The sequence below is a fragment of the Cyprinus carpio genome, chromosome B25, assembly GCF_018340385.1.
Source record: "Cyprinus carpio isolate SPL01 chromosome B25, ASM1834038v1, whole genome shotgun sequence".
NCBI classification, from domain to species: domain Eukaryota; kingdom Metazoa; phylum Chordata; class Actinopteri; order Cypriniformes; family Cyprinidae; genus Cyprinus; species Cyprinus carpio.
The window spans coordinates 12,143,765-12,163,206 of record NC_056621.1 but is presented as its reverse complement, the minus strand read 5'-3'; the positions used below and the strand labels follow the sequence as shown (position 1 = coordinate 12,163,206).

Below are 19,442 nucleotides of genomic sequence, written 5' to 3'. Positions count from 1 at the left end.
AATCAAATAAAAAACAAGGAGGAGCCCCTTAATAATAAATCTCTCAGAAGGGTGGGGTGGGGTGTGGATGGGGATTAGGGCTGTGTGATGCTGAAGAAAAATGTGATATGCGATACCTTGTTAAAAAATACGATACGCGACACGATATTGCTTAAAGTGTGTAAAATCTATTTCAAATATATTTAAAAAATATTTAAAAATGAAAATTATATAACCAATTTGTTTCACATTTTTTATTGGAAAAAAAAGAATCACTTTAATTTCTGAAAGTGACTAGCAGTGTTTTAGCAGTACATAAAAAGCAATGCCACAAAACAGAAAAAGTCATTTTAACATTGAATGTGAACATACAAACAAAAAAAACATTAGTGACATATTCAGCAGTTCGTATTTATATGCTGCTGTCCCTTTAAATACGACCTCACGGATCCAATATAATGATACACATCTGAATTATTTCTCAGCTGTACCTTCATTTAACACATTACCGGCTACGTTTACGAGAATGATCGTCGAGACGGGTATTATTGACATAATTCTCTTTGTACGAGTCTGTTCAAACATGAGGAGATGCGAAAGACGAATCAATTTGGTGTTTGCACGCTGTCTAAAACACGTCTGTGTGTGTTTGTGTGTGCGTGTGCATGCACTTTGCACGTGTGCGGCAGAGCTGAAGAGACGCTGTGCGAGATGTGGCTTGTACGCGCATTTCAGGTATGAGTCAGACAGCAAGACGAGATGGCAAAGAGTTGTTTTCTACAACTTATTGCACTTAACTCTTTTTAACTTCAAGCAATTCTCTGCTATATGCGCCAAACTAAAATGTTGACCTTTTGCAACGTTTTGATTTAAGTAGCCTGTTATTAAAATGATTCAGAGATTGCACGCCCTTGCAATATGCATATTGCGATATTTACATTTGCGATATTTCGATAATTTCAATATATCATGCAGCCCTAATGGGGATTATAAATCACATCAAGGGGAGCGGATACCCCTCAGTAGAAATCGCATACCGGGGCCAGGGGCCTTTAGGGAAAAGCCTTATAGGCTTTCCTGGTCCCTGGGCCCCCTTCTGTTTATTTTGAGTTTAAAAATTGCACAAATGTTAATATTTACATGTTAAACTTAAAATATTAAATTTAGTTGACTACATCTTTGCATTTTTAACTAGATGTCTTTTCTAGCAGGGATTCACATAGCTGATTTTATGGTAAAACAGGGGTGTCCAGCCCTGCTCCTGGAGGCCCACCATCGTGCAGCATTTAGCTCCAAACATATGATCAAACATATCTGAAAAATCTAACAAGTCTTCAGAATTACATAAAAAAAAATATGTTGTTACATAAATTACATTATATGATAGGGATGGAGCTAAACTGTGCAGGACGGTGGACCTCAAGGGGTGGAATTGCCCACCCCTGAGAATGAAGTTAAGTTAAGAAATATAAAAATACGAAAAAAGAAATTTCTGTCTCAATTTCAGGACACTTGACACACATGCAGCATATTTTGAATATTACATATTTGTTTGCATCAAATAAATCATAGAATTATTGATGACTTTATACCCTAACAGGGCAACGTATCCTGGGAGATAAAACTCCAAAATATATCAAATATTACAAAAATTCCTTTGAATATGTTTAACTTAAGTCCATATGATATAAAAGTGACATGAATTGTTTTTTTTGCTGATAATTTTCCAATCTTGCCTGTTTTAGGGTTAAAACGGTAATATACTAAAAAGAACATTATTTTGTGTATTTGCTTTAATACAATGTATTTGCTGTAATGCAATGTATTTGCGCTTTTTTTTAAAACATTTGCTCCTCTATGCCCTGCCTTTCTGAAATGCATAGATTTTTTACAAAGCTCATTGTTCTGAAAAGCACGGTGTGCTCTGATTGGCCAGCTATCCAGTGCATTGTGATTGGCCAAATACCTCAAGCGTGTGACAGAAATGTTACGCCCCTTACCATATTTGGAAACACACAGCATCTCCACATCATGGAGGCGGCAGCAATAATACTACAGCATGAATAAAAGTAACGTGGCCTTTCTTTGCATTTACATTTGGGCGGTGTTATGCAAATCTTCTCACATTGTGATGTAGACATGGGGCATGTTCAAAAGAGGCGTTTTGGGAAGGGGTGGTTTAGTCTTAACTTTTAGAAGGAATATCTCTCTGGGTTTGAGACTTTAATCTTTGCGATTTTATGCATCGTATATATGCAAGAACAGCTTGTAACACTCCAAAGAGAAAGGAAAACAGGAAATCACATCATATGACCCCTTTAACAGCACAGTCACCGCCTGGTGTGTCAGTAAAGATGGGAGAAAAATCACAAAACACTGCGGTTTTCCTACAGTGTTTTCATGTAATACACGTTCATTCATTGATTTATTCTCAATTAGCACGTAATGCTGCTTAAAATGAAGAATGGCGGCTTATTTCTGTGTGTGGATTTGATTTCCTTGGTTTTTCCAACCCACTGCACTCCTGCAGAGCTTTTAAACCGAGAGTATCTCTGTAGTAAAATCTACACATGGGATTATATAGGCCACATTCCAGCGTCGTGAACTTCATCCAGACATTCACACCCAAACACTTTCATTCAGGCCTGGTTTGGTGAAATATAAAGTGCAACATCTGGTTGAGGCATATGTCAGGGTCGCTTCAGTGCAACTGAACTGTATATTTTGAAGCAGCCCGTTTGCATAAGAAAAATGGTTTCAAGAGAACCTGGTGGTGTATTTTCTATCTGATTATTTGTTTGAATGGGAAGGGGTGGGGTGGGGTGGGGGGGTTCATATTCATTCTGATCTGCTTGTTTGGCAGGCTTTTAACGCTAGGACTCTTTGGGTGGGATTCAACAGGAAGTGGACAGATGTGTGTTGTTCCTATTTGCCAGGAGAATGATTCATATGCATAATCATTGACAACAATCCCAATGATCCATGACTGAGCCGTCTGTTCTCCCGAAGCATTAAAAAATCATTTCTTGCATTTGCATACAATACCTGCTGCAGACAGAGATATTCAGACCGTAATCTGTCGCACAGAAGCACATTTCGCAAGCATGAAATGAGAATCAAACCAGCTTTATATTGTCTGGGAGACATTTAAGACTTGGTCGCTTTCCAAAAAACACTCATCAAAAAATTATTTTATCTGTGTTTTTGTTTTGTTTTTTCATTTTTTATTTGTCATATAAAATCAAAACATCTAAGCAATAAAATTAACTAAATGTACTACTTTATTGTTTTAATAATTTAAACCTCACAAAATGTTATAAATAATCTCTCATTTAAATATATACAAACGATTCTTGTTCTATTCTTAAAACAAAAATAATATCATAATAATAACACAATTAACACTGGGGAAAATACTGATTTCCTTACATGTTTTCTGAAAATATCATTATTTTTCATTACTAATATTATAATAATAAAAATAATAACAATTATTATTAATATATTTTTTTCAGATAATTTATACTGAAAAATGTGTTCCAATCACCATTAATAATAATAATAATAACAAATAAATAAATAAATAAATAAATAAATAAATAAAATATTTAATATATATGCCCCTTTGGTGACATACTTATTAATAACCACCAATAAGTATGTCACCAAAGGGGCATCACTGACAAAGTCATTATTCTTTACCTGGAACCACAACAGATTGCAAATAAACCAAGCTGACATCTGACATGATCAAAGACAGTTTTCATTCTCCATCACTGATAAACAGAGCCCTTTAGCGAGAGCTAAGAATAGAAGAGCACAGATGCGTTGACCTTTTATTGAGCATGTACCCTCTTTCAAAACGAAAAATAGCTCCCGTCAACACAATGTCAATGAGGGTCAGCAAAACGGGAAATTTTCTTTTGCTTCAGTGCCTCCAGCGTGAGTTTGACTGACAAGATGCAATCTTACAAAACTGTCTATCAAAATATAATTTATTGTTTATAAAATGTATAACACGTAAATAAAATATATGTATCAATTAAATGTATTAAAATTAATAAAAAAAATAATAATTTTTGTTTTTTAGGTATTTTCACTCTAATACAAGAAAAAAAATTATTTTTTTAATTTTTTATTTTTTTTGCAGAGCATATAGCTTCTGTTGAATACAAATGCAACCAAATGACAATGAAAATTTATCTTAATATCATGCCTGAGCTACAGACCTCCAAAACCCCAAACTTTGTGCTTTGTTTTCTTCCTTTTTCGGCAACATCTGCAGGATTGCAACATTTGTGCGATGTTTCATTTGGAGATTCAGGGGCACAAAGGAGCTCAGAAGATGAGAGTGTGGAATTAGGCAGAAGAGACACAGCTGTATGAACAGATGTTGAGAGCCATTATCTCCACGCAGTACCAAATCCTACCGCACACATGGTGCCTGCCACTTTCTGAGACATTTTCATTTCCTCTCTCCTCATTGAGGCTCTTAGTGATGAAACACAGAAAAAAATCTGTGCGTGTAATGGAGGGTTTGATCTGCTCGGTATTGTCAAGGTGCACCCTGCGTGGAGTGATTGTAACTTTGCTAGGCCAAATCACAGTAAGAGCAAGTGACTGTGTATCTGCTGTGGAGAGCTCCATTCACAGCCTGGGCTTGCATTCTGGCTGCGGAGGCTAATTACAGGGCTGCTGGGTCTGATGGGAGTCAGCAGAGGTCTCGATGGGGCTCTGTACATGTGTAATAGTGAGAGGTTAGGACCCTGCCAGTTTGGAGCGAGAAGTATGTTTGGCAGGTTATCATTAGCGAAGTGCAGAGAGCTCTACTTTAATTGTGTGTGATGACACACACACACACACACACACACACAAACACACACAGGTCTATCTGTAACCAAAAGCTGCAAACCCCCACATATCCATCTGCCCTCAAAGAACAACCTGCATAAAGCATCTTTTCATTAAATGAAACAGCATTATTCATTGACACGCGTCTTCTCGTCTGCTCAAACTCCAGACATCCTGTCTCCTGCTGCACTTTCAAAACTCTCGTCGGCAGTATGAATATATCTTACCCTGATCCCCAGCTCCACGTTTTCACCTCCATAAACTTCCATCCCTTCATCCAGCAGACCAATCTCCTCGAAATACTCCCGATCCACTACAAAGCAGCCGATCAGAGCAGGGCTCCTGTTGAGAGAGGAGATACACATGGCAACAATGAGGTTAAATGACTTACAAGAATGTATTTTACTACATTAATCATATTGTATACAGGCAGAGACAGTTTCTTGAGTCATTTAACACAAAGGACACAAGTTATTAAGAAGGCAAGGAGACAGATTTGTATCTGTCAGGGCTCTAAGCTACGACATTTGCATTTTCATGAATAATTTACAGCACTTACAATACAGCAGTGTGTCACCCCATGGCTTATTATTATTATTATTATTTTTACAGTAAATCGATTGGTTAATTGTGTATTTTGTAAATATAAAAAAACACTTATTTATTTTTATTTCTCTTCAATTTGATTAATTCCTTAATAGTTCATTCTGTTCTTGTTTTAAATATTTCTTCTTTAAGTTGTATTCTTTCTATATTATATTTTTGTGTTTTATTAATATACATGATCTACTTTTTCCCTACATTAACTTTCCACATTTATCTGTTCATATTTTGTTCATGAGAAATGACAAATTATTTAATCCAGTGTGAATGCAGTTTCATAAGATATCTTTTCGCGAAGTGGAGGTTACTTCCTAAGTGCACCATTGTTTCCTGCACTTGAAATCAACACATCACAAGCTGGAATGTCTGATTTGCTGCCAAATGATTCTTAAGAAACAGTTCTTTTTAAGTGAGTCAATCAAAAATATTCATTAATCGGTCTCAAGCTTGCTTGTCGGCGTTACAACTTTGCAGATAGTTTATGTTCACATACAGCTGGATGAAAGGTAATAGTCGAAAAGGCATAATGGGGCACTTTAATCGAAATGAACCAGGAACTGTTACTGTGATGTATATTTTAAGTTTAAGACATGCATATGTCCTACTGTATGTGTTATTCCACACAGTAATATTCCAACATGTAATTAAAGATACAGTATATATTCGTGTTAATCAATAATTGTCATAAAAAAAGCATTCAGATATTTTTCAAAAAATATTTTTGGTTACTGCTTAGCATATGTAGTTCACTCTAAGGGAATTCTGTATTTATCAAAAAAGGTCCTTCGTGTTTTTTGTAAAACCACTGAGCTGATGCTGGTCATATCTTGCATGATTACCTGATTGGTGCGGTTTGATTCTTCTGCGTCCACCAGGATTTGGGAGGGTTTAGATAACGGCACCAAAGTTCCCAGTCGAACCCTTGAGCAGAGAGGGGGTACTCTTCGATCTCAAACGTGTCGTATTTGATGTTGTCGAAGGACGGTGAGATGACCCGGGTTCTGTCCTCTTTGATTCTGTGAAGGATTGGTTCAGCCCTGGGATCAATACAAATAGAACATGCTTTACGTTCACAGGCAGTAGTTTTTGAATGGATCTATCTAATTTGTCTCTTTAGAGCTCCGAAAACCCAGAGTACAATGTTTAATGCCGTCCCTCCCAAGCGGAAAGCGATTTCACACTTGATTATTAAAGCTGATTGTAGTTTTCACATTGGAGGGCAATGCCTTCTCAGAACCCATCGATCTAAAACTTAAAATGTCATTGTGGGAGATAACGCTACTTTAAAAGACCATCTCAAAGTTGTGAAGACAGGCATTAGCGTTGCATTTGATCTCGGAAAGTAGCCTCAGGCTAGCTAAAAGCTGTGCTATCCACTCTGTAAAAAAAAAACTTCCAGATACATCCATGAACTAGAACGCAGCATGAATTAAGAGCAGGAAAAAGCTGACGTGCATAAGATAGACTTGGACTCCATCCAAGCCCTTTAGAGGTGTTTTTCGACATATTGCACAGAGAATAATTAACAGGTATGTAAGCTGACAGCTGTGCCTAGCACAGTAATTGTACCAGAGAGGCACTTCTGCTCGTATTCCTGCCCTCACACCTACAGGGAAGAACACACATTTCCATCCACATGTACTGTAGGTCTCTTACATTTTAACAGTTACACTGGCTTAACATGTCATTTGTTAAATACGCAGGGTATTTGAATTAATTTTTATTGGGCTCAAAAGTGCAATGAAGGTAAAAGTTACAGCACTCCATACAAACAATGAGCAAAAACATCACACAGAAGACCTATTTACACCAAATCTGCATTCTCAGCATGAAAAAGGCAGCACAGCTAGATTTATAATGAAATGACGCATGTCTATGAGCTTCTCTGCAGTAATAGTTTTTTATTAGGAGGCTAGATCGATGGAAAATGGCATTTTCAGAAACCTCTGCAAATAGTTGTGTTGCAAAACTTTATGAATATTTCGCATTCCCATGCTGTTTAGTCATATCAAATAGGCCATAACAGGACATACAAATGAGATTTCTTCAGAACCTTGGGTCTCATTTATGAAACACATGCAAATTGTTCTGTGTAAATTGTCCATAAAACCATTTCACCGCACTGAATACTGTCTTTTTCAATCCAATGTGGCAATTTGTATAAGAATGCCTTTACAAACAATTTACACTACTTTTCTTTTGCAGAAATGCTTCAAGAACAAATGTCCTTGTTTCCAGTCTTCTATTCAATTGCTTCAACTTGAATAGCAGTATTCTAATTCATAATAAACATAAAAAACATTCTCTGTTATAAATAAGGTAAAATATAGAGAAGATAGAGGGTAATTGCAACGTCTTATTTTCATTCATAACTCACATTCTACTAGAAATCTACCTACCTTCATTTAGTATAATAAAAAAAAAAAAAATACAACACAACACAAAAAATAAAATCAAAACATAAAATAAAAAAACAAAATAAAAATATATATATAAAAAACAAAATAATAATGTAAAAAATAATAAAAATATACATTTTTAAATCAGAATATTCAGAGGTAAATCAGAATATATAGTTATAATTCTGAATTAGAGGTAAATCAAATATATAGTTATAAATCAGATATTCAGAGGTAAAACTGAAATATACAGAAGTAAATCAGAATATTCAGAGGTAAAACTGAATATATAGTTATAATATATGAATTATAGATTATTAATATAGAAGGTAAATCAGTTATAATTATGAATATATAGAAGTAAATCAGAATATATTCAGAGGTAAAACAGAATATATAGTTATAATTCTGAATATACAGAAGTAAATCAGAATATTCAGAGGTAAAACTGAATATATAGTTATAATTCTGTACATAAAGAAAGTAAATCAGAATATATATTTATAAATCAGAATATATAGAGGTAAATCAGAATATATAGTTATAAATCTGGCTATATAAATGCAAATCCAAATATACAGTAATAAGTCTGAATATACAGATACAAATTGTAATATAAAAATGTTAATCATTAATATACAGAAGTAAATCTGGATATATAATTTTAAGTCTGAATATATACAGAAAATATACATTTTGAAAATGCACTTATTGTACATAATTCTGAATATATACATGAAAGTTGCAATATATATATATATACTATATATATATATAATATATATATATATATATATATATATACATACAAGCCTAAATATACAGACAAAAAACTTAATATATAAAAGCAAATCATGAATATTTTGTATAGTTGCAATATAGTCTGAATATAATTCAGTTAATCTGAATATATAATTAAAAGTCAAAATAAATAGAATTAAATCCAAAAATATAGTTGTAAGTTTGAATACATAAATGTAAATTGTGAACATATAGTCATTATTCTGACTATATAATTGACCCTTTGCAAAGACCCGCCCTCCTTAGTTACTGTTGCAATCTCCGACAAACAATTTGATTGGTCAGATCGCCTGTCAATCAAGCTCTTTGTGAATGGTCAATTGTAAATCAGAATGTATATTTATAAGTCTTGAGTAAATTTGGTAATATTTTTAAAACACACTATAACAGACAAATTATAACATTTTGATGCAAATAGTTTATGCATTTTATTAATTTAATATATTATAAGCATCATATTTTAAATGCATCAAAACTTTACAGAACATAAGTAAAAACCTTTTACGTTCAGTACTGGCAGCAAAATGACTTAAAATTCAAGTGTCACTGACCATCCAACGCTGAACTCCACATGGGCATCAAACAGGGCCACGACGGGAGCGGTTGCAGCCCTCCAGCCACTGACCCGAGAGCGAATCAAACCCTCCTGCTTGTTATGCCGAACCACTTTAATGAAGTCGGGCCGCTGCTGGTTGGTCTCGTCCACAAACCTCTGCAGGTTTTCCGACAGTTCAGCTTTAAATGAAGTGAACGAAAGAGGGATTAGTTGAAAAGAGTCTCTTTATGCAATATAAAATTCATACCTGATACCTGCTGTTTGCTAAATCACCCTGCTGGCCTGGTGAGAAAGTTTCAGTACTCACCAGAAATGAAGAGGGGAGACCCTAGTGACACGTCTGCCTGACTTTTATTACATTCTAATCAAAATTCGTTTATATAGACTCCCCCTTCAACCTCTCAGGGAATTACTTACATGACCTGAAACACTGAGAACATCAGACACTAATATTTGCCAGCGGTCTGTGATATTTGGAGCCTCTACTGCTGTCTGCTGGTGATTACTCCCCTCCCATCTGTCTTCTGTGCTGTTTGTTTTTATTAGGGAGAAAGCCATCATCCTGTCTCACCATGGCAACCAGATGGTGTGAGGTGGTGCCACTGTCAATCTGCGGGAGAATGAAACGTCCAAACCTCTGCACCTCATGTTAACCGCCCTGCCCCCTTACTACAGTATATCCCACGTGCGCCAAGTAAAAGGTCACTGTAGCATAACCGCTGTGAAGTCATTATTCTGGAAAAACCAAATACTCTAGAGGTGACTGAGAGCAAATAAAAGCTTTTGCTTCTGATCGGCCTGAGATGAACCTGCCTCAGTAATGTACTTTACTGCACAGAGCCGGTTGTTATCTTCAGAAAATAGTCAGTCTTAAGCCCAGTCTACACTGGGGTTTTTCAAACATTTTGATGTCAAGGACCAACAAATGCGTTTATCCCCGAGCAGGAACACAATATTTTATTATATTTCAGTGTATACAGACCTATTTATAAAAAATAATGACACTATATTTAAATATCTGTCTTACTTTTGTCAGTTTTGTTATGAAACCGAAGGACACTATTAAATTACTAATCTTTAAAATATTTTTTTAAACATTTATTTTTAATTTATAATTTTTATTGCATTGACAGTTGTTTTTAAACATATTTTTAATTTAAATATTAATTGCATTTGACATGTATTATATGATATTATATGTTGTTTTTAAAAAATTTACAATCATATAAATTAAATATCTGTAAAATAATCATATACATTTAAAAATTAACAACATATTACATACAACAAAAAAATTACAATCATATACATTTAAATATTAATAACATATTATATATTACTAACAACTTTTATGTATTATTACTTATATTTTTAATATTAATTTTTCATTATCTTTCTTACATTAACAGTGTATTTTCTATTTATCATTGCATAACATTAAAATATTATCTGTAAAATATAATTATTAACAAAAATAATTAATAAAATCTTTAAAGCTTTATTTTTTATTTTTACCTTAAGGTTTACAATTAATTATATATTATATATATAAGTTATATTTAATATAATTAATTATTAATATATTAACATAAAATAAAATATTATTAAAAAAATTAATATGTAAAATAAAAAACCAATTATAATAAAAAAATATTTATAAATATCTTTTAAATATTTTTTTTAAAATTGACATCCTTTTCTATTACTACTACAATTCATATGAACAGAAAAATGTACTGTTATTCAATTCAAATGTTGTATTAAAACCTCCAATGTTCAAGTAGAATTCGACAGGCAAGAAGAAACTCCTTATGGACATGACAATATGTAAAAAGAAGAACTTAGAAATAAACATAAATTAATTTTACAGAAAGGCAACTGTGGATTAAGCTAACAAACCCAGTTATACTGTACTGTACATGATACACTGTATTTACTTTTGACACAAGTATTACTTCATTTATTTATTTATTTTAATTTTACTTTATTGCCAGGTAATGCTTGGACTAATATAAAGAATATGAGGTATTTGCACAAATGTAAATATTAGCCAAAGCATGGATGCACACTTCAAAACATCTTCAAGAAACATTACACCATCTGGGCACCTTTCAGACACTGATTTTTCACACATCTCTCATACCATTTAGGACAGATAATATGCAAAATGGTACTAAATTTTTCTTCAGAAAAAGAATCTGCTTGATTAAACAGACTCCTTCTAGACCAGAATGTTTGTGAGAGAAATGGCTCTCTTCTGTTGCCAAAGCATAAAACATTTAGTTGTGCATACGGGATACATGTACATCGACTGCCCATAATCCCCTAGTGTTATCAAATATATGCATTATTCATCGTAATCTGTCATACAAGAGTCAATCCCCACTGAAGGAGTCCCTGTATGCCCCCAGCAAATCAAAATAGCAGCGCTGGGGCAAAAACAAGCCCTCACCGTTGTTGCTGTTGTCATCCACGAGGATAATCTCCTTCAGCAAGTGGGAGGGCGTTCGATGGATCGCCGAATGAACGGAACGCAGGATGACCGACAGCGCCTCGTTCACAAAGATGAAGATGATGCTGACTTGTGGTAGACTGGAGGGGTACGAGATGTTTCTGCACCTGCATAAATACAGGATCACACACCTGCAAAAGAAGTCTTTCCAAGATTAAATATCTCAAATATTTTTCTTTTCTTGAGTTCTGCCTTTAATCACAGTGGAAACACTTGCGACTTGAATTTAATTTCAGTTTGAAGAGCCTAAAACTTATGTATTTTGAGTTAAATATTTAATGAAAAATTAAATTGCAAAATTTGTGTTGATTTTACACAAACATTTTACATAGGCAGTTTGACACTTTGAAAGATTATGTCTGCGCCAAATTTATTATTGCTCTGTCTCATATAAATCTGCATCCATATGGATGTGACATCAAAAAAAAAAAAAAAAAAATTATTAAAATATTTATAATTAATATAAAATATTATATATATATACAGTCATGTGAACAAGTTAGGACACCCTACTGAATTCCATGCTTTTTTGTATCAGGACATAATAAAAAAATAATATCTGTTCCTTGGCAGGTCTTAAAATTTGGAAGTTAAAACCTCAGATGAACAACATCACACAACATATCACACCATGTCATTATTTAACAAAAATTAAAACAACATGGAAAAACCATGTGTGAAAAAGTTAGGACACCCTATGATTCAATTGCCTGTAGATCCACTTTTAGCAGCAATAACTTAAATTATTAATAATTTTCTGTATGACTTTATCAGTTATATTATTTAGTTAATTTTCCAAACTGTAAGACCTGTCAAGGACCTGATTTTTTTTTATTATATCCTGATACAGAAAACCATGATAGATAAATAGATAGATAGATAGATAGATAGATAGACAGACAGACAGACAGACAGACAGACAGACAGATAGATAGATAGACAGACAGACAGACAGAAAGACAGACAGATAGACAGACAGACAGACAGACAGAAAGAAAGACAGATAGATAGATAGATAGATAGATAGATAGATAGATAGATAGATAGATCTAAAAAAAAACTGATGATTGAGACTGATGATTTATGAAGACATTTCCCTATCTTATCTTCTTCTAAGTGATTCCTTTTGTTCACTGTGACCATGACGATAAAGGAAAATCGATGTTTGTAAAAGAACAAAGGCTGTGTATATATATGCTAATAAGAGGGGAGAGGAGAAGGCGGTGGGCAGTGAGTGATTGTTTCACCCGTCAGGCCTGAGGTCTGGGATGGCTCTGTCTAGAGAGAGTCTGTCGCTGAGGTAGCCGTTGTAACCGTAGTACTGGAACTTTTTCAGAGCCACCTTGCGGCTCTCGGGGCCGAGGTCATGACCCCAGTGTGCAAAAAGAGAGTCTGAGAGGGTCTGGTCAGCTGTGTCTTCCCCATCTTTCAATGGTTTCTCTGGAAGTTCAGATCAAAAGAAGAATGTCAGCAGTGTTAGTGTTGGCTCAAGAGCTTCTGGGTAAACATAGTCATCACATCTTTGACTCATTTTCACTCATGTTGAGTTAGTGAAAACAAATCATGTAGAAACTGAATATAATTTATAAACACTATAATAACAATAATTAACACTAACAATAATTACCAATGTTATTAATATTATTACTTCTAATATTATTATTGTTTAACAAGAATAATAAATAGTGGTCAAGTCGATTAATTGTAATTAATAGCATCCAAAATAAAAGTGTGTGTTTACATAATAAATGTATGTGTACTCTGTATATTTATATGTAAATGAAGAGTTCGGTTGCAAAACGCGATAAACGCTATTTTTTGACATTTGGATTTTATTATTGGAAATCACTGTTCAGATGTACCTTAATCTATGTGTGAATTGCTGCCATTAATAAGATTTAAAAATGTACATTTTAAGCCTACTACAAAATGTATTTTTTCACAAAACGCGATATCTGCCAGCCCAGTTTCTTTACAAAGTGCGATATAACGGTTAGGCTATAAAACGTTCAGGATGCTGCGCGAGCTCAGGATGTCACGCTAGGAGAGAGTCACCGCCGGTGAAGTGCTCCGAGTTTGCTCAGTGATTTAACGATTATATCAAAACAAAAAAACATATATTTTTAAAAAGAGGATTCAATAGGCTAACTAAAAAACGTTTACCATTTTATTGTTTATACTGTAGGCGAGCTGTCAGTCACATAGGCTACGTCACTGATCAACAGCTGTCTGTCAGTCAGAGAATCAAAGCTTCAGAGTCAAGCTAACGTTATGGATTTCAATGACGGATTGGAGCCGGTCATTCCAGCTGCTGTTGGAAGAAAGAGGAAGGCATCTATAAAAAATCATCAAAGGGAGAAGACCAAACGGGCAAGGCATTCAGGAGAGGGAAAACATCCAAAGATTAATTGTGGTCATCGTGCGACTGCGAGTAATGTTGGTCTGTGTCATGCCGACAAACTGTCAGATGAAGATGTAACGTTAGCCTTCAACTTCACACACACACACACACACACACACACACACACACACACACACACACACACACACACACACACACACACACACACGCACACACACAAACAAAACAAAACATTGATTCACTAGCTTTTCTTAATGGTATTACAGTAGTAGAATATAACCTAAGGTGGATATATAGCGTTTTGCAAAAAATATATATATATATATGTTATGTTGTGTATGTTTCTGGCCAAAACTAACTCAGAATCTTATTATTATTAATCAATCTTTGTATATACTATTCCATATATTTATGATGTATTGTTTTTTTAACCAATTTAATATGTTTGACAATGTTAAGATAAATATGTTGCATTTTGGCATGGTTTTTGACTTATTTATGAACTATTTATGGACATAAAATTAAATAAAAAATATCCTGGATTTGAAGAATATTGTGTCCCTGGCCTTCACTGAGCTCAAGTAATAGTTTAATGTACAAAAAATTGGTGAATGAACTTGACTCTTGATGTCTTAAATAATAATGTCAAATAACCAACATTTCTCAAAATGGATATATCTCGTTTTGCAACGAAACTCTTCAAATATAAACACACACACAAACATGCATATATTTAAGAAATATTTACATGTATATACAAATTCATATTTATATATGATTTACGTTATACATAAATATAAATATATATTAAATATATTTATTTTATATATACATGTATGTATGTGTATTTATATTTACATATACTCAGTACACATATATGTTATGTAAACACAAACTTTTATTTTGGATGCAATTAATCGTGATTAATTAATTAATAATAATAATTATTATTCAATAATTATTTCTAGTATTACTATTGCTGTTGTTTGTTAAATAACAATAACAATATTAAAAGTGAAAATAAAAACATATTAATCGTGATTAATTTATTTGACAGCCCTAAATAATAATAATAATAATTATTATTATTATTAAATGATTATTTCTAGTATTACCATTGCTGTTGTTGTTGTTAAATCATTTTAAGTTTTTTTTTAATAAAAACATAATAAAAACAGTGAAAATTACTATGATTACTCAGAAACATTTAAATTAATAATAATTATTCACTATTATTAATATTTATAAAGTATTATATTGTTATTATTCAATAACATTATAATTAATAACAACAATAGTTTTAAAGATAAAAACAACAATAATAATACAATATTTTAAAATTATTGTTTTATTATATATAAATATTAAAATTAATTTTCAATAACAATACATTTGTAGGATTAATAATAAAAGGGAACATTTATAATTACCATTGCAAATATTATTATTAAATAACAATAAAAATAATAGTTATAATAATAAATATGATGAATATATGAAATATGATAAATGTAACAATAAAAATACTTTTAAAAATATAAATTACTAAATACTAGTATAATACATTTTTACTCAATTTTACCTTACACTAATATGAGGTACAGCACAATTAAAAAGTTTTACCATGTGTTTTTTTTAATTTATTTTTATATAGTAACAGCATTGGTTTTGACCATGTACCATGGTTATTCAATATTTTTTGGACATACCACATCTTTTTAAGTACCTGGGTGTACTATGAAATATGAATATGCTATTGTTCAATATTATGATATAATGGTATAATGCCATAGTACTTTGAAATGAAAGACAGCCATTTGCAGTTTGGAATCTATTACTACTAAAATAATGAGTCCATTTCTTCTCTAACTTCCATTCATCAAGTCAGCGATCCCATCAAGGTCTTATGGAAAGCTAATCCTTCTCACCCAATCTCTCCATCAAGCTGTCTGCTGTCTGCTACATCAGAAAATATGACAGGTTGCAGAACTATGAACGCTGAGTACGCAGGCAGAACAGAGGGAAAGTGCCCTGGCAATGCTCAAAGAATGATGAAAGGCCAATGCGTGTAATTAAGGAATGCTAATTAACAGCAGAGGTTATTTAATTACAGCCACTGCAAAGAGCTGGCCTGCAGAGAATAATCCATCTTTGCCACTGCAGACACTGACAGTTTGAAACCAACTTCAGACCAGGAGACACTGCTTTCATGAACTAGAAATGCCTTTTAAGAGCTGTCGTGTAAATATACACAAAAAGAAGTCAGTTTCAGGCTTCCAGTCTTCCACATTTTATTTGTAGCTTACGTTTTTCAATTATTTTCCAAAGCCCGAAGGCTAGTCACGAGGCTTGAAAATCACACCCCCAGTAAATTAGAGCTTAGCCTCATTCCAGCTCTATTCAGAAGAGTAGCCTACATTCAAACTGAGCCATTGAGAAAACAGGCCACTGGCAAGAAATCAAACAGCAAGACGAATAACAGTATTTAAGATCCTAAAAGCCTCCATTATTGTGTTTAGAAGTTCAATTCACCATGTAATTCAGGTAGTGACTCAACATTATCACGCTGATATGCAAATAAATACTCTATATAGGTGTCCTCTCTGTTGTTGTGCTCCAAATGACTTCAGATTCAGAAGAAAATCGAGGTGGTTTCACTGACACTGATGATTTGTGTCGAGATAAAAAAAAGAGTCAAACAGAGACCGAATTACTGCAGAAACTGACAGATCAGTGTAAGCAGCTTGAAAGATGGATCTTCTCAGCATATGATATGAACAAAAGGAAGAATGCTTTAAAGTTTGCTCATAGCACCCACTGTGATGTACCTACTGCTCTCCAGAAGAGAATGACAGGCTGAAAATGAATGTGCCTCCGGGTAGAGTAGAAATCAGCATTTATTCTCATAATAACTAAATTGCTTGCAGAAGTGCTAAGCAACAAGCTAAACATATGAAAATACAGTTAGGAACTACATGCTAAAATTAACTTAGCCATTCATTTTCACCTTCTTTAAATCATTACCCTTGCTGACATTTTGTTCCAATTTATGTGTGGAATAAAAAGAGGAAACTTGTTATTTTCGGATGCCTAAGTCAATCTTATAAAATAAATTTTGAATCTTGCAGAGGTTTTTGTCTTTAGTCAAATAAAGTTTATAATAATTTTTAACAACAAAACTCTATAGGTTCCAATGCACGCATCACACATTATATCATAATAGCCCAAACCCAACTAATAATAAATCCCCATAGTTGCCTTTAAAATTTACACTATTATCATTATTTTTGAATGAATAAATACACATTTTTCCATCACCATGCAATTTGCACCCTTTATATTAATTTTTATTTTTATAAATACATATTTTTCATCATCATGCGCTTTGCACCTATCAATAAACCTAACATCAATAATAAAAAAAATTATAATTATTCAATTATTATTTTTAGTATTACTAATGTTGTTGTTAAACAACAATAACAAGAAGTAATAATAAAAGTGATAATTATTATTATTATTACTCATAAACATTTTAATAATTATTGTTATACATTATTGTTATTATTATTATCCAACAACTATTTAATATATTATTCATAATTATTATTATTATCACTATTATTATTATTTATAAAGTATTATTGTTAAAATAACAATGTAATTAATAATAACAATAATTTTAAAGATATAAATAATAATAATGATACATATTAAAATAATATATATATTATATAAAATAAATATATAATACAGAAAATATTGATTAAATATATAAAGAATAATTCTGCAAAATAGCAACATTTAAAAGAGATTCACAGTTTTTTTTGATAATTATCTTGTATTTTTTAACACAATAACCATTTTGAATTCCCAAATGTGTTAAAAAGTATTAAAAGCATTAGTCAAAGCAAACAAATGGTTAATATAAATAATAATTATTGCAAATATACATACTAGCATGGGCTTTAATCACTAAAACTATGTCAACATAGAGTACATAAAAGAATTATATAATTCATTACAAAAATTATGCACAACAGCAACATTTCGCAGCTTCGCTCAACAACCTCCTACAGTGACAAAAACACTATTATCTTGCAATTATGTTTTTAATGCAATAACCACGATCAAACTACTTTGTAAATCTATTTAAGACTAAGTCAAAGAAGTATGAAAAAAGATTAATAAAAATATTTTTATTTTTTATATACTTACACAGCCACGATTGTTATCAGATTAAGTTCTCACTTCTAAGTAAATAACTTTTACATCTCTGTATGCTCCAAGTACTAAAGTTGTCAACAAAATAAAGAAACCCAAAGCTTCAGATTTAATATTTAAAAAAAAAGGATTTAACAGAATTCATTCATAATATCTCTTTACCACCAAAACCTGGCTTTCTTTCTTCTGTGGAAATTTTTGAAGAAAGCCCTGGCCAATCTTTTTACTATAATGAAAAAGAATGAGGACTGTGTCTGTCAAGCTCCAAAATGACAAAAAAGCAGCATTAAAGTATCATAACGGTGGTTCATAAGACTTGTGCACCATATTCAGAGTCTTTCAAAGTCTTGCGATAGCTTTCAGAGAATACATTATTCTATATTTTTCCTTTAGTGTTCCACAGAAGAAAGAAAGTCACACAGGTTTGGAACGACATGAGGGAGAACTATTCCTTTAAAACGCTGCGAATAGAAAAGATTCATGTTGTGAGAGAAATATAGTAGGATGGATCCAAACCAAAACAAAGTTGTTTCCCTTTTTAAAATCCGAAAGCCTCGGGAGGGTTGTGTCACGGCGGATGGCTAGCATTTCTGACCTCGCCTGTGGCATGCCGTCTGCCTGTCAGTGCCAGCTCTATGGAACGAATGTAAAACAAGACACCCAGCATGTAACCCAAACTACTGAGTTCAGAAGAACACATACAAACAGCCTGCAAAGCCAAAACCATCATGCTGTTCTGACATTTCAGAGAAGCTCTTGCTACAGATATAAGGTTCATGTGAGTGTGCATGTCACATGTGTGTTTGTCTGAAGAGGACTCTGACTCACAGACCCAAGACGACAATGAAAGCCAAAATATGAGAGCACTCACATGACCCTTATGAGCTACTTAGCTGACCTAATGTTTTGCTGTCAAATTTACTCAGACCCATGAGACAACGCAGACGGCCAACAGAGCTCTGCTTCCTGAAGACATTCTTCCCATTTTAAGATCATTATCAAGACAAATCACTGGAAAAACAATGGGTGTTCCTTCTTATGTCCCAGGGCTTGCTTTTTATTTAGACCAGCTGATTTTAACTTAAAGGTCATCATAATTTACTCTATTTTTCAAATGTCTTTTATGTAAAGATTTTATTATTTTAATTTTGACCC

The 19,442-nt window shown here is 32.9% G+C and overlaps 1 protein-coding gene across 1 annotated transcript in view; it reads right to left on the bottom strand.

Moving 5' to 3' along the window:
- The window catches only part of LOC109065836 (polypeptide N-acetylgalactosaminyltransferase 18-like), a 49,061-nt gene that overhangs the window by 13,610 nt on the left and 16,009 nt on the right, over positions 1-19,442 (bottom strand). Inside the window, exons 2-6 of the mRNA XM_042753045.1 lie at positions 12,949-13,141; positions 11,642-11,808; positions 9,185-9,368; positions 6,273-6,470; positions 5,058-5,172 (exon numbers count right to left, since the gene is read on the bottom strand). Coding sequence (XP_042608979.1) covers positions 5,058-5,172; positions 6,273-6,470; positions 9,185-9,368; positions 11,642-11,808; positions 12,949-13,141 — 857 coding nt within the window. The remainder of the gene's footprint in view (positions 1-5,057; positions 5,173-6,272; positions 6,471-9,184; positions 9,369-11,641; positions 11,809-12,948; positions 13,142-19,442) is intronic.